At 44.9% G+C, this 24,870-nt stretch overlaps 1 protein-coding gene across 5 annotated transcripts in view; it reads right to left on the reverse strand.

The window, feature by feature from the left end:
• Positions 1–24,870, reverse strand: part of LOC128305629 (collagen alpha-1(XVIII) chain) — a 215,179-nt gene that overhangs the window by 58,553 nt on the left and 131,756 nt on the right. Inside the window, exon 5 of one of the 5 annotated variants that reach the window (XM_053043173.1) lies at positions 14,971–15,036. The exons of the other annotated variants lie outside the window; for them this stretch is intronic. Coding sequence (XP_052899133.1) covers positions 14,971–15,036 — 66 coding nt within the window. The remainder of the gene's footprint in view (positions 1–14,970; positions 15,037–24,870) is intronic. 5 annotated transcript variants of the gene reach the window in all.

The following is a 24,870-nucleotide window of genomic DNA, read 5'->3' on the forward strand; positions in this document are numbered from 1 at the left end:
GGACCCCCACTGTTCGGCTCACCTGCACAAACATCCCGCCCAGCTGCTCTAAAGAGGACATCGCCACGGACCTTAGCATCGCCTTGGGAGTAACCATCTACGCGGATCAGGTCACGACCGTAAAGTCGAACTACGGTACGTTGGTCGCGTTCTTCGGTTGCCCAGAGGTGGCCGCGACGGAGGAGGTGCTGCAGACGCAGCACGTCATCGGGCTAAGTCGGTGCTGCAGACTCCGGAAGGTGGAGACGAAGCGCCAGTGCTACCGATGCTATGAGTTTGGCCACATCGCCACCAACTGCCGCGGCAAGGATCGGTCCAGCAGATGCCATCGATGTGCTGAGCCTAAGCACTCTGGACCGTGCACTAAGGAGCGGAAATGTCTCGTCTGCAAGGGCCCGGACGCAATCGGACACTCGTTCGGCCAGCGCAACTGCCGCCAAGTAGGAGGAGGGGTCATCAGCCGGCCCTGCAATGGTTAAGGTACTCCAGCAGAACCTCAACCACAGCCAGCTGGCCCAGGACATGCTGCTGCAAACGGCCCGATCGGAAGGCTGCGACATAGTGCTGATCTCGGACCCATACCGGATCCCCGAGAACAACGGCAACTGGGTTGCGGATCCGACGGGCAACGTGGCAGCAGTATCGACAGGAAGGTACCCCATCCAACGCATTATCGAGAATCGACGGGATCGCTTCGTCGTGGTCGAGATGCGTGGCATCGTTTTCTGCTCCGTGTACCTACCACCAGTGGGTCCCGATTCGACTGTAGAGGATTTCCGGCGCAAATGGACAGAGATTGCGTCGGTGATACCGCGGAACCGGGACACCGTGATTGGCGGCGACGTCAACGCCTGGTCAAGAGCGTGGGGCATGGAACGCAGAAGCAACGATGGAGAGCGGGTGCACAGGGGCGCGGTGGTGATGGACGCAGCGGCGTCGCTGGGACTGGTCCTGTTGAATCGGGGCAACCATCCAACATGGAGCGGTCACAGTGGTCGCAGCTCCATCGTCGACGTATCCTTCTGCAGCCCGTCGCTCATGGGAGACAACGACTGGCGCGTCTGTGACGAAAATCCGAGCGACCACAACACCATCAAGTTCACGGTCGAGCGGACGACGGCACAACAGAACCTGGGACAGAGGGAGCAGCAAACGGCGGAGTGTAGGTGGGCGACCCGATTCTTCAACAAGGACCTCTTCGTTGAAGTCATGGGCTCGCTGGACATCCACAACCACACCCTCTTGGCGGACGAGCTGACGCAGGCCATGACAACCGCCTGCGACGCGACGATGCCGAGATTGCCTGCGGCCCGAGGAAGACGACGATCGGTGTACTGGTGGAACGAGGAGATTGCCCAGCTACGCCGCAACTACATCGGGATGCGGAGACGGCTCAGGAGAGCACGGACGGACGACCAGCGAGAGGAACGACGGCCGGCCTGTACAGCAGCCAGAGCAGCATTGGAGCAAGCGGTCAAGCGAAGCAAGAGGGAATACGGCGAACAGCTACCTGAACAGCTAGGGCCCCACGGATTCGGGCCGGGTTACAAGATCAGGAAGCAGCAGTGGACTGGAGCGCGCGTACCGATGGAACGGGACCCAGCGAAGCTCCAGCACATCGTCGGCGAACTTTTTCCGGAGCGACCGCCCATGGAGTGGCCCACAGCGGCCAGATTGTCAGAAGAGGACATCGACCGGGATCCCGTCACCGAGGGGGAGCTGTTGAGCATTGCAAAATCGCTCAACCCGCAGCGAGCCCCGGGCGACGACAATATCCCGAACGTGGCCCTGATAGCGGCGATGACGGCCTTTCCCGGTGTCTTCAGGAGAACGTTCCAGCACTACATACGGACAGGCTACTTCCCGGACGAATGGAAGAGGCAACGGTTAGTGCTGTTCTCCAAGACGGGGAAACCACCCGGGGAACCGTCGTCGTACCGGCCAATCTGCCTACTGAGCGTCCTCGGGAAAGTACTGGAGCGACTCATTCAGCGCAGACTCACGGAGCATCTTGACGCGACGGGTGGTCTGTCTGACGCCCAGTACGGATTTCGAAAGGGACGCTCTACGATGGACGCCATCGACAGGGTGCTCGCCAACGGAAAGATCGCGCTCGACAAGAAGGGCAAGGGCGACCGACTGTGTGCGATGGTGACAATCGACGTGAAGAACGCCTTCAACACGGCCAACTGGACAGCGATCGGAGAGGCTCTGCAGCGAAGGAACACGCCACCCTACCTCCTGGCGATGCTGCGGAACTACTTCGAGAATCGCACGCTCCACTACGAGACGGACGAAGGATTGGTCTCGCTACCAGTGTCGGCGGGCGTGCCTCAGGGTTCGGTTCTAGGGCCAACACTGTGGAACGTCATGTACGACGACCTTCTCCGTCTGGAGCTGTTCGGGAAGCGTGCGGACATCATCGGGTTTGCTGACGACGTGACGTTCACCCTCGTTGGACGGGACACGCAGGACATCAGCGCCCTTGCTACGAGGAACCTGGAGACGATCGAGCGTTGGATGGGAGGAGTGGGATTGCAGCTGGCCCATCACAAGACCGGCTACATGATCTTCTGCACCCATCACACCCCGCAGATAGGCCAACTACGAGCGGGGACACACACGATCGAATCCACGGAGACGCTCAAGTACCTCGGGGTTGAGCTCTGCCGCAAACAGCACCACGGTCGACATCTAGAGGAGGTTTGCAACAAGGCGACTCGTATCACGAACGTCTTGACCGCCCTGATGCCGAACAAGTGTGGCCCAAAAAGCAGCAGAAGGAGACCCCTGGTGAACGTCGGGAATAGCATTGTCCGCTACGCTGCGCCAGCGTGGGGACGGAAGCTTCTACAGAGGAACACTCACCGCACCACAGTCCAGAGGTCGCATCGCACCGGAGTGCTTCGAGTGGCCAGCGCATTCCAAACGGTTTCATACGACGCCGCCTGCGTGGTTGCAAGCACCATCCCGTTAGTTCTCCTCCTAGAGGAGGACATCCGCTGCCACGACGAAAAGGCAGCGAGGGGAGGTCCAGCACCAGACATACGGAAGCGGCAGCGAGAAGAGACCATGGAGCGCTGGCAACGCCAGTGGACAGCCGGCGCAGAGCAGCAGAGTTCGCCAGGTTTGAAGACAAGGAGGCTGATCCCGAACATCAGTTCATGGGTTGGCCGCAAGCACGGGGAAATAGATTTCTATCTTACCCAAGTCCTAACGGGACACGGGTTCCTGCGGAGCTACTTCGTCAACAAAGGTATCCTGGAGGGCTCGCCTAACTGCCCGGTGTGTGAGCATGACGTGGAAGACGTCGACCACGTGATGTTCCATTGTCCACGGTTCGCCCGAACACAACACGAGATGCAGCAACAGAGCCACACCCGCTTGACGATGGACAACCTTGCCACGGAAATGTGTGCCAGCCGCAGCACATGGGAAGCAGTCCGGACGGCCGCACGGACAATCTTCAAAAGCCTCCAAGTGAGGTGGAATGAGGAGAGTCCGCCGACGGTCAGAAGACGACGGCAGCAGCGACGAAGGAACGCGGATCAACGGAGGCAGCAATAGCGGCTCCCCGCCACCAACAACACCAGGACAACGGAAAACAGAAGCAGCAGCGGTAGCGACGAGTAACCAGAGCAGCAGCAGGAGCTAGGACCCACCCGAGAGTGGCGGCCACGGACGGATGGATTCTGAACAACAGCAGCAGCAGCAGACGGAAGACACGAAGCGGCAGCAGCAGCGAGGACAACCAGGAAGGACGACGCAGCAGTGCGCAACAGCAAGGGTGCTACGCACACACGACCCCGCATGGAGTACTACGCACATCAGCGCATCGGCAGGGTTCGGATCAGGTCGAGGAGTGGTTTAGTGCGGTCGCATCGGTTGCTTGACTCGCTTCACGGGTCAAGCTTCATGATGAATCCCACATAACCCATCTCGAGGGGCGGTGTCTAGCCGCGATATGCCCCTCTAGGTGGGTACCTTTTGAAGGTTCCCTCCCCGTTAACAAAAAAAAAAAAAAAAAAAAAAAAAAAAAAAAAAAAAAAAAAAAAAAAAAAAAAAAAAAAAAAAAGGTGAAGCGGAGCCCAAGCTAATCCGTTCGGTGCACGAAGGTGTGTAAGGTTTCTGCCACGTTAAAAATATCTTAAGTACGTAAAACTCTCATCGCATAAGCTTCTGGTTGAGCTTAGCATTCATTTCTGCCAGGGAAACCATACACTTTCGTATCGAGCGACAAGCGACAATAAAAAAGCAAGTGGATCGCTCGAAAAGAGAAAAAAATCGGATAAAAGGGGCATTTCGGAACCCGATGAATTCTTGTTGTAATCGTGTCGCAACAAGCGTACAGGAGCGGCGCAACATTAACGCTTCAATAAATTTAAATAGCTTACCGAAAGAAACGGAGAAGCACCGAGCTGACGTTAAAAATTGTTGCACCAGCTCTGTGCATGGCGATGGCGGCGAGAACGCGAATATTCTTTGGCAAAAGTGTCCGCATGTTCACGCGTTGCTTTAGTTACCCCACGCTCATTGGTATGCAGCCGCTGCAGATTCAATTCCGTGCGGAATTGTCTTGCCTTTTGCCTTAAACCGTTTTTCGGTTTTTATTGCTACCGGGTTTTTCGCTTGGCTCAGCGCGGAACGCACAGGGAATTATTGGTCTAGAAATGGAGCGCAAAACGTTCACGACGAAAAAGGGGCATTGAAACCGGACACAACGGACAGGACATTGAAGCATCGGAACAGGAATAGTGTCTTTCCGCCAGGACACGTTCATTTGCCGGTACACAACGCGATGGTTGGTTTTGCTATTTTGCTCCGGTTTCTTTCCGACTGCATCCAAAGCAATCGCGGGATTATAAGGTTTAAAGCGCCGTCTCTGGCAATGACAATGACCAGCACGAGAAGAAATTAAGAAAGTGTCTCCGTACACGACCGGAGGTAATAGCATCGTCTCGAACACATTGCCGGAGCAGAAATGGAGCTACGAAACAAATTAAAATCCAAGCTTCCAACAGTGAGTGTTTGGCAGGACAATAGCCAGCGTGTAGTCAGCATGGATTGTCACAAGAATTGGCAATTAAAAAACTCGCTGAACGGCTTCGGTTCGGTTGAAATTGAAAATATCTTCATTGGACGATGCGATGAAGGAAGAAATATATGTTTGATGAACGGGTGTGCAAGTCTCACCCTGGCGAAGGAACGCAATCTGTGGATGGCAATCTGCGCCGGAACAAAGTAAACCTCCCTCCCACGGGCCGGAACAAAAGCTCCCCATCCCGCAAGATCGCTGTGATCGTTCGTCCGTTCATTTTTAATGTTGGTCGGGTTTGGCTTTCAACTTCTGTTCCGGTTGTCCGGATTTGGAAGGTTGAGAGTTGTGAGTGTTCCCGGGCGCCCGTCAAATATTTGCTGAAGAATAATTAAAAGTTTCGTCCAGCAAGAAGAAAAACCAAGCTTTCGTGAAGCTTTCAAGCGAAACGACACTTTCACAAAGGTTTTGGTTTTTGGAGTTTTTTGGGTTTGGAGTATTGAATTTTGGGATGGATTTCGTATATTAAGCAATTTTTGTGCCAACCAACCATTTGACGACCGGCACTCACTCCACGCAGGACACGTTTTCCATAAGGATATTGTGTAATTTAATTCGGAGTAATATTGCTCCATTCTTTAGCTGGGATAGTGGGATATCATTAGCACTGATCGGAGCCTACTGGAACCACGTCCCAGCTCAAATCAGCGTTACTTTGACAGACCCATAACCCGTGGAGACATCTTCGCGCAAATCTTTGCCCAACAGCAGACGCTAACCGGCACCCGTAAGTTGGTGGGCGAAGTCTGGTGTGAGAGCCAATACCGCGTAGTCCGCAACGAATCCTTCCGAGAAACCGGGTCCACGGCACGAACCACGACGCTGCGGTTGTCCGCAAAGCCGCCTTTTCGGTTCGACCGGTCCCAAACACTTGTCAACACTTATGCTAACGTCTTTACCGGCCTCATCGGGTGCATTACGAAGGAACCAGGGGTGTTCCTTTGTGCAGGGGGTGTGGGCCGGTAGTTTGTAAGTGTGTTGAAATAAGTTAATTAAACTCGCCCGCCGCGTGGGACTATAAAGTTGTTAATTTAATTTCTTCCCTTAACCACCTTTTTGGAGAACTTCCGGGCACCGGGAGCTACCGTATTACCGTCTGCTGCTTACGGTTGAGGTTGAGCGGAACCGCACATTTTTCTTCCGAACCGTACGCTTTTTGCTAGTGGTGTGGAAGCGATGTAAAAGGATTATTTTTTTTTCGCTTGTATGCTCACTACACATACCCTCCCACCAATAAAAGGGACAAATGGAGGAAGAAGAACGCTGCTAGGGGGACCGGTACAACTTATTTAATGTATGAAGCACAACTTCCGACCGCATCCATTTATGTCTCGGGTGTCCTACATCTTTTCGAGGACTTCACTGAAAGTGACTGGAGGACGACTGTTCCTGCTCCGCCGGGGGAAAGAATGTGCGCACATGTGTTTTGTGCTTATTCGACGTTAGTAAGTACACCCTCGTGAAACTGTAACGTAGTTCGGGGGTGGGGTTGGGCTCGTACTTCCATACGGTCGGACCGGAAGATGAAGCTCTGGAGTCGAGCTGTCATATTTCTCTGTGCCACTATTCTGTATGTGCCTCCGTAATCCACGGTGTGCATGTGAGGTGTTGAATTTGGGGCTGAGATAGTAGAGAGCGTGGAAAACTGGAGCCAACGCTCGTAATGGTCGTATTTCGTTTTGGACGACAGATATGAGAATGTACTGGAGGCGTACAGGTAGAGCTCACAGATCACTTTTAAAGCAGTTGTCGTTAGCAGTAGCTGTTCATACGACGGGGTTAAGAAATGATAGTACATTTTTAAAGCACTTGCATTATAACTCTTCTTGGTACACTCTCGTTGACAATGCACGTGTCTTTTGCATACTACTGCGAACTTCTTGGTAATGGCGTTGAACTTTAGAATTGCGGTCCGAACTGTCGTTTTTGGATCAAACAGACAATGCAATACATCGAATCGGAATTCTTCATAGTTATTTAACTCATGACTATATTCTTTAGCTATTTTTCATGTTTTAAATAGTATCATGTTAATACAGACACGCATTTCGGTAGACTTAGTATACATCCTGGAAGACTTCAAAGTATATCACATTTTATATCATATCACATGAGCTTATTGAAGTTTGTTAATCATTCTAGAGGTATGGATAGTATATTATGCTAAGAGATTTAATACTTCTGAGGATATTTCTGAGAGATACTTAGTTTGTTGAGGCTTGCTTATCAAGGTATCTGATATTGAAGTGAGTTATACAAAACATGAATTAAATAACAATATCAAACAACAAACTAACTTTTGCCAAGATCTCCACTCATTAGAACAGTTCTTTCATTTCCCATTGTGGTGAAGGACAATAATAGGTATTTCTCTTGACCAATTCTTGCTCTATTTGACATGAAGATTTAAATCAATCTTTGTCTCCAATTCTATGAAAACTACAATAAGATATTTTCAGAATTTGAATATGCACAAATAAGACCACTGTTCCACACGGAAAAGGCAATGATAGTAGATTTAAAAGACGGCCAACGTAAAAGTCACCTGTTTCTACATCACAAAGTACGGGCGATGAGACCTGCTGAATTACCGCTCGAACACGAGACAGTTGATAGCGTTTGGTCCTTGAAACCTATCTTCACTCCCGATAAGGTTCGTTGACAAGCTTTTAGTGTAATGTTTCCCCATCAACGTAAAGCGAAAGGGGTAAAATGAGTACCACGGCAACAGGGTTGTTCTGTGCCACTCTGTCCCACTCGACCGCGCTGCTTGGCTTCCTGTGGGGAAGATCCCTTTTACTGCCTATTATCGAACAGAATGCGATATACTGTGCATGTCGAAGACGGGCAACATTCCAGGCATTGAAGTCTGCGTGAAAGGGTTTGTGGTGGAGGTCGAAGCGAAGAATGCGCTCAACCTTTATCTAGCGGTAGTTTTGTGGTAGCGGTGATAGTCACTTCACCGCACATCATTGGACGGAGGAATGTAATGAAATTTGCCGAAAATTGGCTCTTGCTCATGCTGGCGCTAGTGGTAGTTCTTCCTTTAAAACCCCAAAAACTCGGGGCATGCTCCAGCCGGGTGCGTGGGTGCGTTTCTTCGTAATGGTTATCTCGGGGAAGTGTTGGAGGGGTGGCGAGTGTCGTGTAGATTTTTGCAATCAAAATCTACAACCTCAAATGTCAAACGATCCTATACTGTCGTATCGCTTGTTCCGTCTCGCCGGGCAACCGTGCGTATCGGTTACGTCACGGTTTACGAAAGCTTCTGTCAGCATGTCAGTAGGCTGTGCGACTACTTCTTCGACCCTGTCACAGAAGAGCTGTCAGCTTAGAGAGTGTTTTGGGATCGGCCAAGGTTAAGAAGCCATAACATGGAGCGTGATGTGTGTGAGTGTGTGTGTGTGTGTTTAGTGTTTTGGGATGATTTTGGTTAAAAGTGAGGCTCATCCGCACGTTCCATAGTAACGAAGGTAGCAGACGCCCAGAGCCCGCATATTTGAGACGTGCAAAAGAAGGCTAGGGCGGTGCGGTATCTAAAGTATCAGCTTCCTTTGGAACATCTACGTACTTCTTTGTCTCCTCCGGGAGCACTTATCATTTGATCCGATTTGAAAGTGGCGCTGTGTGAGCGTGTGTTTGGGCGGGTATGTCAAAAGGTAAGAAATTTAATTCAGGTACACTTTTCATGCCTATCTTCACATTTGCAGACAGGAAGCACCATCCCGAAACGGTACGAGCTGACAATGGATGTACGCCGGCGGGTGAAGGTGGCTGCAACTCGTCAAACCACAGCCAGCGTGTTCGTGTATGTGAAGCAAAAACAGAAGAAGAAGAAAAAAAATGGAGCAACGGTTGATAATTTCCGCGAATCATGACGTCCTGCGATCACGCTCACGGTAGCGCTTTTGCAGTGCGGCATCGGCTTGTCGTTTGGACGGAAACCCGGAAGTTGTGCCGACGGTTCGTTTAGGCTGCAGTCATGCGCTGCCCGCGTGTGTATGTGTTTGTGCCGCAGTATCTGTATCTACCCATCGACATCGACATGTACTGCTACTGGGGCCGGCGCAAATGCCGGGCGCTTTTCTGGTGGAAAGGTATAAATTTTATTGCCCAGGTCGTAAATCGAGCATTGCGTGTAGTGAAACCGTCGTACTGACGTAAGCAGCCCAGTACGTACGAACCGTTCGCAAAGTTCAGCCGTAGGTGGGCACGGTGCGAATGATGGTAATTTTTGAGTTTTCTTCGTAACACACGAGAGAGGAAATTGGATCCCTTAAATGGTGCTGTCTAAGCTTCTTTATGTCGCAGCCGTTTGCCGGGCAAGGGCAACGGTGCTGCGAGTGCCTGCAGAACGAACATTGTACCGAGCGTGGTTATATTGCCGGCACGGTTGTACATTGTCTATATAACAAGCGTGCAAGTTCTGCCGGGCATTGGTGCGGTGGAGCTGGTGCGTAGGCTAGGAAGCGAAGGCTAATGAAGCAGGTAAGACAATTTTGAAGAAATTTGTACTAACTTCTTCGCTTACATGGGTTTCGCCTATCGGGGTGGAGCTGAAGATGGCTGTGAGCAAGCACTTCGGACGGCACTTCGGCCGAACGGTATCAGAAACATTATATTCTTTCCGCGCAGAGTTGCAGCTCACGCTCGTGTCAAGCACACCGGCGTATGTGTATTCGTACCGAAAGTTTTAAAGTACGTAGGAAGAGAAATCACGGGTCTGCTGGATTAATTACACCTTTACATAACATTTTACGAGTGCAGTTACGGCCGGTATGTAGATAAGGTAGAATACGGTTGGCAGTTTCTGAAATGGGATAGTAGTTTGCGGTGGACTGCTTGTTTCCCATGTTCGGTTTTTGTTTATTCCAGGCATCGTACAGCGTTTGGTTTTTTCCAGCCGGGAACCAACGCAGTGGGCAATGTGGTCCGGGGCTCATTTGTGAAGTTAAGTGGATCCCGTCATCCTTTTGACCGTAGCTTTATCGTGTGGTACATCACGCATCCGGAAAACGAAGCGAGCTGATCCTTCAATTCCACACCAGTGGGGGGGGGGGGGGGGGGGGGGGGGCGTGGGGTGCTGTGTGTTTGTGTCCGCCTGTCTGGGGGGGTGAATAACAGCAGGGTGGTGGGAGTTATTTTCGGATCCCTGAATCTGTATATTTTCGTGGCGGTAATTGGAGATAATCCGTTGGATTTTTTTTCCTGCCCCTCCCAGGGTTTTGCTGTTTGTTGTGATTTTTGACAGAGCCGGATTTTTTTTATTGTTTTCTTTCTTAATTTATCGTTAACTGCCATGCTTTTTGTTTTTTTCCGGATCCGGTAGATAAACGGAACGCGGTGGGAGCACAATATGGCACTATTTATTTTGAAGGATTTCGGGAGGTAGTTAACTGACTGCCGTGTGTTGTGGTTGGACCGCTTGAAACTCTCAATTGCATGGCTTTTTATTTTGAAGCACGCTTCAGGGGTACTTCATGAAGATTACAAGTGGTACTGTATTTTGATATGGAATTGTTTCACGATAGGGGCATGCTTTCTGGCAGAACCAGTTAATATTGAAATTTGTTAAAAACCTTTGCCACCTTCAACCAGCTCGTTAAGCTCCAATTTAATGAGACACGCTTTACGGCAACAAGAAAAACCAGCCTCCACAAACAGATGGATTGTGTACTTTAATGAAAGGCAAATATAGCTCCGTTTAATCTTCATTATGAATTGTGTCCACTCCTTTTTTGGTTGTTTGTTTGTGCCCGTAACGAACAGCGAAAAGTGTTTTTCCCCCCCTGCCTGACCTTAATCCACCATTCCCAGGGTTGTTGATAGAATTGAAGAAGCAGAAACAAAAGGAATATTACAGAAGGTGAACCATAAAGCGAGCTCGTTACGAAACGTTGGCGAATGGTGATTTCTACCAGCAATTACTTGCTGCCCGCCCTAATCCTTAAGATGGTGCATGACTACGCATCATTCCTTGTGGTGGGTGGGACAAAACCGGGACAGTGAAAAGGGAAATATAAAAACGCAATACAAAAAAAAGGAGGGTGCAATAAAACGGACCAGAGAGCTGGTGCCTTTTTTTTGCTTCGCAGCCATTCCTCGTGCATTCAAATTATCACCCAAAATTCCTTTCCAATCCAACCGTGCGCTTGTGGAAGCCAATGCTGGCCAACTGCCTTGCCCTAGTGGTGTGACGCGTGTGACAGTTGGTGTAAATCGTAGCTTGGAAGCATTTTTGTTTCGCTTCGTAAAGGAAAAGAAGGAAACTCGAAATGAATCGGAAAATGGACGTTTTTCCTTTTTCCACCGATCGTATCGCGTGAACTGTTCGAGCCAGTTCGTAAACAGGTGCTTAAGTCAGGGGAAACCGTTGATGGTTTTTGCCCGTCGCTTCGATCGGAATGTGAATCGTCAAGGGTCAAGGTTGAAGGTGTTTTTTGGATATTTGCTGGGTTTGGCGTTTTTTCCCCGTCTGTATCGTAGCATATTTTCGTACGATGTGAGAGAAAAGTGATCATGGCGTGCCCACCACACAGCTCGCAGGATGGTCACTAAAACCGATCCTAGCGGGATCCCGGGTGATGAAGGTGTGGCAGAGAGAGAGCTGATTTTATTAATTTTTCGTCCTTATTTACGTTCCGATGCGGATGCTTGAGGTTGAGTTTTTTTTTGTTCGCTTCTCTCATTTCCTCCCCCCTGTCGAAGAGGGGGCCCTTTCGCTGAAGGTTTGGTTTTATTTTGGGCACCATCAACACCCAGCAGAGTAGAGAAGGGCTCGGAACATCTACACATTCTGTTTTTTTTTTGTTGTTGCTTCGCTTCTATTTCTTTGCTACAATGACCGATGGGCTGCCTTTTGGTCAGAATGGGGTCTAATATAAAATTGGGAGGAACCTTTTGCAACGAGGGTCTCGCAACCCGTGCCCAGGGCGCGTTGGGTTGTCCTAAACAAATTTAATTAACTTCGCCCATTCGGCGATGGAGCCACCAGCAAGCACAACGGCCCCGAGTGCCGTTCGTACGGTGGGGTCCGCTGCGCTGGCCATTTCGGGTTTGACGAACGAGGTGTACCCACCCCAAAGCTCGTGTACGGACGGAAGTGGATGACCGTGGTATCGGTGGTCAAAATCAACGCACCGTATGCGTGTCCACCGTCGTGGAAAACAGGACCACAGCGGATGCGGTCGAAGTAAAACAAACTGCGCCCGGGCAGCGTAGTGATGAAATACAATGGAATGAAAATGGTCCCAGGAATTATTGAAGGAAGAGAGCAGGAAAGAAAAACCCAACGGCTAGTGGTGTATCCAAATAAATGACAAAAGCAACGCTTTGCGTTAGTGATGCCGTGCGTTTTGTTTACGCACGCAATTGACATGCTGAAGGACACACCGTCGACCGGGGAATGGAAAGGACCGCCGCACAAAGGAAACAATCTGGAAGCTCATAATTTGGAACTGAAACATTTGAGTTGCGATAGGACGGTTGCTGAGGAATTAGTTCGCTAAGAATTATTGCGTTTGATGGAATGAATTTGATAATTTGTACCAATGCGACATTTCAGAATGGAATTCTGCAAATTGGGTAGAAGCGTTGAGGCCCGCCTGAAGTGAGCATATTGTGCGGTGCGGAATTTAATTTGTGGAATGCTACCAGCAAGCTATTATTGTGTACAAGGGAGAAAGTCGTAAAGGGCATCGAATAGATATGGAATGTTTAGTTCAGTAAAACAGTTAGAAGTTGTTCCTATGGTTTACTGATATACGTATCAGCTTGCACATGACAAAACTGGTATTAAAGCTCATCCATACCGCAGAGCCCTAGGGCGTTAGGACAAAGCGTGGGCAATTCTTAAAAGAGGCAATTGAATATCATGGATTATAATATTATAATGTTATATTAATTATATGTGAAAGTCCATTAGACATTCACAACTAATTCTCAATTCCTTGAAGCATAAGTTGTGAGTTGACCAAGTTGAAAACACGACATTTGCGTATGGACAAGTTGCGACATTTAAAAGATCAATTCAATTGAATTATTATGTTTTTCTCACGGAAATAGCATCACATAAGTATCATAGCTTCCAAGGATTTTTTTCAAAGAATTAGTGTGCGTTGGCCACAACCATCTAGCTTGAGGGAAATAAAGTGTGCAAATGCCAGAATTATTAAACCAGCACGTTCTGAGGTTCTAGATTCAAAAAAGAAAAGTTATAGAACAATTGGAGTTATACGATATTCGAAATACAGGATCCTACGATCATGATCATGATCTCATCCTAATATATTTGTTTTGTCAAAGGTTACGTACAGCAACTGTTGGAGATTCTTTACAAGTATTTATTATCGTTATCCATTAAAATGTGTACATTTATTGGTACTGTTATTTATCTTTAAACAAGATAAGACATGGCACATAAATGTCATTTTATATATTTTTAAAATAGTAATATATGTATAATCATCTCCTTTTTATTGTAGATTTTATAGTCAAACAAAGTGATATTTTAATTTTATTGTTTTTTGATGTTTCATTAGTGATAATTTTAATCTTGTGTTTAAACGGTTTACATCTTCCGGACGATAAATATGTGTACCTAATCGACTTTAATTTGCTCAAAATTATCAATTATCAATATCAATGTGTAAAATTAATTCATTTGAAGCTTCGTTGATTTTTTGTAAAGTATCGACAATAATAAATCAACATTAGTTCTGGTCCATAAGCTCCAGTGTAAGCCGCTTACCGACCGTTATCAGTAGCATTGTGCTAGTTTTCCGATTAAATTAGCGTACCGTCATTATTAAAAAAGCGAAAGAATTTTAAATTATTCGCGTGCGAAAAAAAAGGCGACCACGGTAGTTGATTTTTTCCTTCACCGATGTTTCCCGCTACCAGCTTATGATTGAATGGTACCGGTCGATATAATAAACCCTGCTCCATAATTAATTGACACGTTCTGGTGCACGGCAATTGAATGATAACTAAATCGATAAAGTTAACAAACAGGGACCACCCGGCGGTACAATTTAAGTTGAACCTGAGCGTGTTTGCTTTGGCGTGCATTTAATTCGCTGTTTGATAACTGGCGGCGCTGGTATGAAGTTTGCTGCGAAGTGCGTGCTGGCACAATCCATTGCGTTTGATTGCGTGCGATTGATAATGACACGCCTGATGAAGACGATTTCGTCAGTGCCGGTGTGAACACAATTTGATCGATCGATTTAAATAATTGTATCGCTTTGTAAGAGTGTGTGCACCCGTGTGTGTGTTTGGTTTGTTTGCGTGAATATAAGGTCAACTTTGTTTGAAAATGATGAATGCAACTATGTAAATTTCATCAAAAGGGGGAAAAAATGTTAAGCGGAACAATGGTAACTGTTGATTTTGTGGTTGGAAAATTTTCCACCAAAACGCTTTCATTGGAACCATTTGCAGTTATTAGTAATTGCAACAATGCCAATGAATAATAGTTTATCTGCTATTGTTTCTGCGAATTGATAATGTTATTTTGTAGCAATGGTTAAAACTACAGTAATGTTTAATTATAATTATCAGATTGCAACGTTTCATGGTAATGGGATTTTATGCACACAAATGATTCATGTAACAGGAAGCCATCTTGCGCAGAAATGCAGCTGGCCTCTTGAATCTGCTGCTGTTCCATTTAGATAGAATATTTCTGAACGCTTGCCAGCAAGGTTTTCGAAAGCCATTTAAGCTAATTTTAGACTAATGGTTACTGGAACCTAAGCAGCTTCTTCTTTACTCTTTTTACGCATGATTTATTGTTAGTAGTGAAAGGTCAACCGATGAGCAAAAGCCATTAAACGGTCTGCAATGCATCCGTATGTTGCATGCAATTTACTTACGTCATACACCATCTCGGAATTAAAGTCATCACCGAACTCATCCGTCGTTTCAAACTCTTCGTCAACCTTCAGGTATTGTGGTGTGTACATTTATCGTGTGCAACACATTAAACATAAGAGCCATGAAAGAAAAGAAAAAAAAAAGAAAAGTGCAAAAAGAAAAAAAAACGTATAAATAAATGAATAAACAAAAGAGAGAAAACAAAAACATAAAAGACACTAATTACAAAAAGGAAACAATGAATATATTAAAAAAGAAGAATCAAACATTTCACATTAAGTACATTATTGAATGAACTTAGAAATAGATAATAAAAATTATAAATAAGAATTCAAGTACAGCGAAAAGACTGACCAAGATATATCTAAAGCATAATATTATTTAAAATAATCATCTCCATGAGTCTTCCCTTGGTTTGATGCACATATTCTTGCCCTTTCATGTTCGCTTATGCCATTTAGTGTGGGTTTAGTGTAATCGCAAGGATTGGCACTGGCCATTGTCGAAGGCGTAGCACTGCGAATGCAACCGACAGCTGAAACAGGATCGTTTAGCTCATTTGGCTAGAAAATCGTACCAATCGGTGCTTAAGCATAAGCGTGCGGCTTACAGCAGCTTATTCCATCGAATCGAATTAATTGTTCTGCTTCGTTGAGGAAGCTGCGTACTCGAGCCGACTAACGAGGATGGTTGTGTTTTGGCCTACAACTATTCCGACCTCTCTTGCAGGGCCAACGATTGCTGCCGGCGTAGGTCATGCTTGCAGTGTGCATGTGTGTCGCAACTTCGTTTCATCACAGTGTGTTGCAAACTCAAAACCAATACCAAATTTCCCCAGACCTGTAAGGACCTGTATTGGACCGAGTCGGAGGGAAGTGGCCGGGCTAGAAAAGCACTAAGAATTGTTCGTCACAATGGTAGTGTTTTTCATCGTTGGTGTTTTTGTTTCCTTTTCGATCTCAGAACTGCTGATGTAGGACACGATTCCAGCAGCGTACGCTCGAAATCGAAATCGTTCCACACTCGACGCTGATGTGTTCCTGATCACGAGAGCGACCGGAGAAAAGGTCAGCGTCTTGCTGCTGGGTGGGATTATTTTCTGAAGTAAATTTCGAAGAAAAACACACTCTAACCGATAGTTTACAGACGGTAATATTTGTCACGGAACAGAGGATCGAAGAAAGTGTGTGTGAGTGTGGGGTTGAATAATCGCAGCTGCCTGTTCGCCCTCCCGCTTATTCCTTGGCAGGAAACTTGATAGTGGCCGTCCATATATTACACCGATGCTGAACTTAAGTAGAGGTTTGCAGCATGGCTCAAGCAGCACGAAGGATATCATGCGGTATACCCTCAAACGGGGCACTAGTGGTCAAGTCATGGGGCCAATTTTCTTTACTGATGGTTCGGTTCCGATACGGTCGATGCTCGTCCTTGCGGTAGAAAATGAAGTGCAAAAAGTGCCCGACATCCAATCGACGATACCCGGACCACGTAGCAGGTTAATGGGTTCCAGGCCATTGGAAAGAACTTTATCACACTTGCCACAGATGAAATATGTTCCGGTAATGTACGCCCGTGTACCGTGCGGGTGTGAAGGATATCCTTGATCAGTTTAAGCTAGAACTCTGCTAGAACGACGTTCGGTTTTCGGAGGTGCCACTGAGTGGCTCAGAAGGGAGGAAATGAGATGATTTTTAAGAAGGATTTTTAAGAAAGATTTAGTCTCTTTTTTAATTACATTTTTGTAAGTTCATTTGAAAGTTCATTTGAAAGTTCATTTGAAAGTTCATTTGAAGTAAGTTTAGTTGAATAGTTCATTTCTACATATAAAAATCTCAAAAATTAAGTAGTTATAACTTTAAAAGGAGTTAAGTTAAAATAGAATTGCTCCACAATCAATATTACTTGAACGCTTCTATTCTTTATGGATTTCTACGTATGTCGTCCATAAACATAACCTTAGCTTTCCCTAGCGGCAGTAATCTTTGCACCGAAACGATATGCCCAATGCTAGAAGAGAGCATATTTGAATGAACTTGGCCAACTTCAATACCGCAAGTTCGCACACGTTCGTGGGTCTTTCCGGGGTGGAAATTAAAATATACTTCCCAAAACTGCTGAACGCAAGAACGGCACCGGGAAGACAGTGAGGAAGAAAATGTAACCAAGAAAGTTGATTTGCTATCGGGAAGGTTAAGGGTTCAATGAAAACTTCCTTTTGCCTTCCAACGTAAGCACGAATGCAAAGTAGTTCGATTGTACGGAAAACTTACAACCACCCGACTGGGAAGGCAGATGAAAAATTTCACCTTTTCCAACTGCTGCTTGGTTGCCGCTCCATTCGCAATCAGTGCCAGAACTAGCTGCAAAAAGGGGAATTGAAGATATTTTTTTTTTGATTGGGTAGGAAAAGTTGGGCAAAAAATCACTGCCCGGATGGAGTGTGGGGAAATTCGCACAGAAATTCATCTGCAACAACATTTCCGATTCATCACTCTGGGGACCGAGGAAAACGGGGAGGAAGTGGTAAAGGTGCCGAAGCAGGTTTGCTTCGCATCACACGGACACGTTTCCCTGCTCACAACTAGCGATGCGTGTATGACCAGACGGCACATCCGGTTTTATCGCTTCTCGACTACCGGGTTGAGGCCAATGATGGCTACCATCCGGGAAACGGATACAAATGATGATGGAATGGATGAATGATTTTCCTTCACACACACACACAAACATATCATTTCGGTACAAATGAGCAGAGTGCACATGTGAAAAGTTTCGCCTCATGAATAAAAACACTTCCTGCTTCCGCCGGGTCGTGTGGTTTCGCGTCGCATAGCAACGCGTCCAGACACTTACTTAAGGTAAGAAAAACGAGTTAAAAGAACGATTTTTTTTTGGTCGTTCCTCGTTTCGTGTTCCCCTCAAAAGAAAAAAAAAACAAATTATGTACGAGATGAAGGATTTTTTCTCTCCCGTTACCCGTCCTGCTGCTGGAGCGATGGGAAAGCCCCCCCTCGGAAGGGAGTGAAAGTGGAAAGCGGGAAAGCGTAGTGAAATGAAAAGCTCTTGCCGGCACCGCTCAAGTGGCGGGAAGGTATTACAAATCTTTGGCAATAAATTTCACTCCCAAGTTGTGTGCCGGTGGTGTGGTGTTTTTTCTGTGTGTGTGATTTTTCTCTCGCTTGTAGGCGTGTGCTTTCGCGCTTCGTTCGTTTTTTCCTTCTTCTTCTTGTCCTTTCATTTCCCAAGCAGTGATTTGCAAGTGGCAAACATTGCGGGGGTAAAACTGTTCGGCAAGACAAATGGAGTGTGAAGGGCAGATACATAAGTGAAGGATATTTTAATTTGCTACAGTTTCTTTCCTGCTGGCTACTTGGATCGTTGTGAGCCTTTAGATGGTTGGCTAGGGGGTTTGGTTTCCATTACGGTGGATCCAAGCATTAGTCATGTTTGCAGATGATGGAACGACTCAACCAGACCACCACCACCAGGCAGGCAGGCGGGAGGCGTGGGAAGCAAACAACATCAGCTCAATGATCGTTAGCAAAGATGATGATGATGATGATGATGATGAAAGGGGAAATTTTCTTTCATCCGTGAATGATTTAAATCGAGAACCGTTTTGCTAAGCCACTCCGGCATCGGGTGCGGGTTGTGGGTACCACATGAGCCGGAGCTCGCATATGTGTAGCAAGCGCAGCACAAGAAGAGCACGAAAACTGTGAGCAATTTCCACGTTTCCCCTTGAACCCAGACACTTTCCATTTTTCCACAGCAGACAAGCTCTTAAAGCCCCGGTGTGCCACACTTCTGGGTGTGGTGTGTGTGTGTGTGTGGCTGGTGCGGCGGGGAAAACGAAATTGAGAAAAGTCGAGTGTTACAGGGAAAACCACTTCGCGAATTCGCGTGAGATGTTAAATCGCGGGAAAAAAGTACTCCTGTGAGACGATCTCAGCTTCGAGGGGGAGAAGGAGATGTTTTTTTTTTTTGGTTGCTGTTCCTGTCCACCCGTTAGACGTCGTCTTCGATTCATCATCGTGTTTCCAGCTAACTTTGTGTGCCGTTCTGTGCTTCGCGCGAGCCTCACCAACACCGGCGTGCCGGCACTTTTGTTGACTGTATTGCTTTTGATCAAAATTAAATTTCACGTCGTGTGTACAAAGCGTCACCGGTCTGGTAGTGGTATCAGGTATCAGGCATTTTTGTTCCGCGCTCTCGATCTCTCGAGTGGGATGGAGTTGAATTAAATAATATAGATGGCGCATTTGAGATGATGCCCCCCCGGTAACGGGCACGAGTGCAAATATTTTATGCAAACGGAAGCAATGTTCAAAGTTCCTGGCCGGGAAGTTGCTTTGCGACATTGCACACAGCCGTGTGACTTTCTTCACTTCAAACTCACTTCAATCTGCAACGTTCGCTATGGTGAAGGGTATGAGCAAGGAAACACTGTGGGGTTACTGGTGGTCATATTGTGAATCTAAATTTTAATGTCGATTCATTTTTAAGTGATCATAATAACTGAATAAGATGACATTTACCGTATTTTAGCGTGTATAACAAATCCCTTTTAGGTCAAAAATGACCAAATTCTAATTAGGGCTGTCGTTATGCAAGGGTAGAAACTTTTTCGTTCTAACTTTATGAATTAAAGGTTGTTTTGCTTAAATAAAATCTATGGTTATGGTGATACAATCAAATAAAATCTATGCATCTATAGTTTAATAATGTTTGAAACAAGAGACCTGAAGCTCTTATGAAAAATCAGCAATGCTAGTACTGAATGCATTTAGAGGTCATCTACCAGCAGAAGTTAAACAAATTGTTGCTCAAGCAAAACGTTTCTGGGAGTCATTCCTGGAGGTATTTGACTCCTTCAGGAAGAATAAGAAAAACCCACCATTCCAGCGATCTGACAATGGGTCATTACTGCATAGCCAGGAGTCAGCGAAGCAATTGTCGTCAAATCCTTTCAAAAATGCGAAATCAGTAACAATCTTGATGGGACTGAGGATCATGCAAATTATGAAGATAGTGATGACGAGGATGATGACAATGAAAATGTGTTTGAAAACACCAGTGAGGACGATATGAAAGAGTATTTTCAATTTTAATGTTCAAAATAAAATGAAACAATAAATTTTTTCCAATTGTTTAAAAAAAAGAAATCAATTCTTTTTTCCAAAAATTCTTGGATATTTCATCTAGCGGGTCGTTATACAGGGGGGGTGTCGTTATACACGCTAAAATACGGTAATTTAAATGAGAAAATTACGTTTTTTATTTGATAAATATAATGTTTGCTTTTTGTACTACAACAACGTCTATTATTTTGCGCTGTTACAAGAGGTATCAAACAAGAAATCTTATAATCTTCTTATTATTATTATAAAATCAAGTTAAATTTCCTTTCAAACTGTTCGTGTGGAAATGATCAAAAGTTCCAATTTTGTTTAGTAAGTTCAAGTAATTGTCAATATCTTATTCATTTATGCCTAGCAATTTTTCTGCTGTTAAATTCTTTAATTATTCCAATGTTCGATATTGAATTATATTAAAGTGTTATGTTTCTTTAGTCCAAATCAGTATCAAATTTAGTATCATTTAATGTTTTTTGTTTAGCAGATTTTCATGTGAGCAACGTTTTTAATTCAAGTTTTCCAACTGTCATGTGGTATTGAAGTATTACGCCATGAGTTTTGAACCGCCCATTGTTCGCTAGATTGCAGATTTTTTATCTCTTGTTTGACTGCAATCAGCTTTTTTGCTTTTGCTTAGCTTCAAATTGTTCCCGAATCTGTTTGGTGCTGATTTTTTATTTTTCCCCGAGTGTCCTTCATGTCACAAAACAAGCATAAAAGGAAGAAAACATTACCGTTCACTGACAACGGAGGCTGGCACGATTCCACGTTTCCTGTTTCTGAGTGTTCGCTTGTTCGAATGAAGGCTGTCAGAGAACGGAAAACCATTTTCATACTTTCTTTTGCTTCGTTTTTTTTTCTGTTCCGTACGGCTAGGTCTGCCGTGCTGCGTCCAGGAAGGAAGTGAAACCCTCATGGCAAGAAAGGAGTTCATTTTATAAATTCATTATTTTCGCACATCACTTCCTTCGCGCGGGATAACACCGCGTCTTGGGTGAGCACGAGTGACGAGAGGCATAAAACATGGTTCCGCCCGGTGGGCTTGATATCGGAGACCAAGGGATTCGTGATGAGGTTGTGCCACTCGTAGCAGGATTTTTTACCCACGGTCTAATGAGACTGGATGAGATGTCAAGAATCCCGTTAGCAGCTTTCATGCATTTCGTTTCAAATGCATACAAAATGAAAGCCAGTATAATACTGTGCTACTTCGATCACAATGGGTTGCAACAGGACCAAAATAATAAGAATGTACATTGAAGAGTTCCCTTTCATGACATACTTAAATTCGGGATAACGAAGTTCGGACGAAGAATTCGACATTCAATTTATGTTGCAGTGCCAGAACTCATTGCAATAGGCCGGCGCGCCACGGGGCTTGCCAGCAGCGAATGGATGGCGAAATAACACATAGAATTCTCTATGTGTAGAACATAGAACATAGAATTCTCTTCTCCGCAAATCGTCCACGTTTGTGCCATGGCAAAGAAAATACAAAGGTGCGAAAGAAATGGCCGATGCTAAAATGCGAAACTTTCCCATGTTTTTGTTGAATGTTTGCCACATCTGGTGGAAGAGACTTTGGGGACGGGTTTGGCATCAATTCCGCACGACAGCATAAATTTGGCATTTTGCGAGCGGTCTCATTTGCCTTTGCTGGTGTTTGGTTTTCCTCGCTTGTAATTTTCTTTATGATCGAAAATGTTGTAAATACAATTTCACCGATCGGTTGGGCGTTGTGGTGTTGCTGGGGTAGGATAATATTTTGTCACACTTTAGAAACGCTGTCAATGGGATATGATGTGGTGAGGATTAGATTCTGTATATTTTTTAAAAATTAAAGTGTATAAGGATATCATTTTTTTCATCTCTTTCGTTATTTTGCAATAAATTGTTTCCCATTTTTTAACCTTACAGTTTAACAATAGTTTTAGTGAAGGCATTGTTCATGTTCTACTTCCTTCTAGTAGTCAATCCGTTTATGTTGTACATTTGTTGTGAAAAAAACAATTTTGTAGAAAAAAATGTTAAACATATTTTTTGCTAGTCTATTAATAAATCTTCACAAAAGAAAACCAAACCAACACCACCCAATAATATAAACAAGGAAAATGCTACGTTTTTGTAACCCCCGCAAAAGGGGCCCAAAACATGTGCGCGTGTGTATGTAAGTGTGTGTAGGTGCACACACACACACACATACACGCGGGAAATGTAATTAAAAAGTTTAATTAAAAACTTATATTCACTTCCGGTCACCAGCAGTGGCCCCATTTCGGTGCTTCCGCCGACAGAGAGCACATTAATCTCCGCTGCATCGCCCTAATGACCTGCCCGCGCCGAGCAGGTGATTAAGCGAAAGCAGTACCGATGGTTGGGCAAATGCAATGGTGGTACCTTTTACAGTGAAACAAAAAAAAAAGCAGAAGCAAAATTCATTTTTACCCATATGAGTGCTTCTTGTTTTTTAGAACTCTCCATGGATATGATATGATCGGGGGGTGTTTTTTTTCCACATCCTAAAGAGGAAAGTAGAACGTCGGACCGGATGGCTCGATCTAGCTTATGCCGGATGTTGCCTGATTCGAGAAAATCATGCTCCCCGTGCAGCACAGCACACGTCATGGAGGTCATTTTTCACGCACGTTGTGTTAAGAAACAAAACGTGGGAAATTGGATCAGGTGTGGGGAATGGAGGGAATTTAATAATCATCCGCATCCGCCAGAGTTGTGCGCTAGTATCGTTCATGAAAATCGTACTAGAACATTAATAATAAAATCATGATCTACGAATCAGCTGGATAACACGGAATTGAATGTTATCGTTATATTTGTTTTTTTTTTTCGTCGGAAACAACAACCAGCAACCAACTACTTCCCTTTACAACTGTCATTCGTGTAACACGGGTGATTTTGTACGCTGTTCAATCAATTTGCCGTAACGGTTAGGAAGCAAGTAGTAGCGAGAGATTTCGCTACACCATCTGCGCCCCCAGTTCTGGTGCTACAATTGCAATGCACGACATTAGAGCGTCACCGAGCAAAAAACTGCTCGGTGCAAATAAAAATATACAAGTCAGCATTTTCGGATGGCAAGAAAAGTGTCTTCCGAACAGACTCGCGTGCCCGAAAAGACACTTTGGAAGTTACGAATGAGGTGGAAGACAAAAAAAAACCATCAACTCCTATTCGCTTCTCTCGTGAAGTAGTACATTCCTGAACATTCACCGTTCGATGACTTTGTTCAGTTTGGTAAAACACACACACACACCCACCCACCCACTTCCAGTGGACGATGGGTGGAAAGTGATACAATGTGTTTTCCCCAACAGTTTCTGGCAACGAGACATCCGATGCATGAGTGTGCAGATTGTGCTGAAATATTAATTCGGCAGCAGTGGCAGAGATGGTGCGTCTTTAAGAGGTGGAACATAGCTTCTATTTTATCTGTGTGTGTTTGAAGCTGTGTAACATGTCTTAAAGAAATATCGTAAAAACATTGTCCAACACAGCAAACTCTTGTAAGTTTGATAGCAACACCTTGTTTTGTTGCATTATATGTGTTCGTCTACCTATTAATACTAACCAAAATAGCTGTTATAGTTCCGAAAGCCATTCGAGCTTTGCAAATGTTGTTGAGTTAAACAATCATTAAACAACTTCATCATTCAATATGCAGGAGTTGTAATCTCTTTTTGAAACCTTTAAATCGATGCTTTTTAACAGTCTTGGCTTTAAGGTTTGCTTGAAGTCTTCTGCATGGCAAAGGTGGTTATCATGGAACTAACTTCATTGATATGATACTTCATTCAACCATTTTCGGCTAATACTCCCACGATAAAAATAAAATATCAGATTACCGTCTATTATGGTGCGGTGGTAGATCTTCATTTCATCGTGCACTGCTAATAGAACCGTGTTTTGATAGCAGACGAATAGAAGTTGTTTAATTAGGATCACTTTCAAGAGCTCTATACTCCTGTTTTAGAACCGTTTATACAAACTCAAAACAATAACAACGCTTTTAGGAGTTTGCTTTTGCCGATAGCACTACGGTAGTTTTAAAGTACGGTTTGAGGAACTATTGCGTTTCTTTGTGCGAGGATTTTTTGCTTAGTTTTGTGGTACGAATTTAACCGAAGTTTTTTGAAGTCTACAGTTTTGGAAAGTCTCAAAACTTGTCTTTTTTGTGTAAGGGGGTTTAAGAAAAACATTGAACCATTTTAAACTTTCTTTAAATTTTACATCAAAATTATTCGACTACAAAATGTTTAATTATTTTTGATAGCAAATTTTCCAAAACATTGTACGAATTATAAAAACTTTCTATTGCAATATTCTTTTCCATAGTAGTGTGATTACTGGAGATTTTCAGTTAATTCAAGAGCATATAATTTCATGAAATAATAAGAAAAACATTGAACCATTTTAAACCTTCTTTTTAACTAATTTTACATCAAAATTATTCGACTACAAAAAGTTTGATTATTTTTGATAATAAATTTTCCAAAACATGGTACGAATTGTAAAAAGCATGAATTTTCTATTACAATATTATATTCTATAGAGTTATGATTACTGGAGATTTTAAGTGAATGGAACTTCAAGAGCATATAATGTAGCGAAAGGCTCTCAGCTTTGCTTATCATTTAAACTCATTTGAAACTGTCTCAAATCATTTACTTCCACTGGCATTACCATCAGTGGTTTCGCATAACTACGAAACACCCTTTTTGGCATTCCCTAGGAAAAAAGCGA

The sequence above is a fragment of the Anopheles moucheti genome, chromosome 3, assembly GCF_943734755.1.
Source record: "Anopheles moucheti chromosome 3, idAnoMoucSN_F20_07, whole genome shotgun sequence".
NCBI classification, from domain to species: Eukaryota; Metazoa; Arthropoda; class Insecta; order Diptera; family Culicidae; genus Anopheles; species Anopheles moucheti.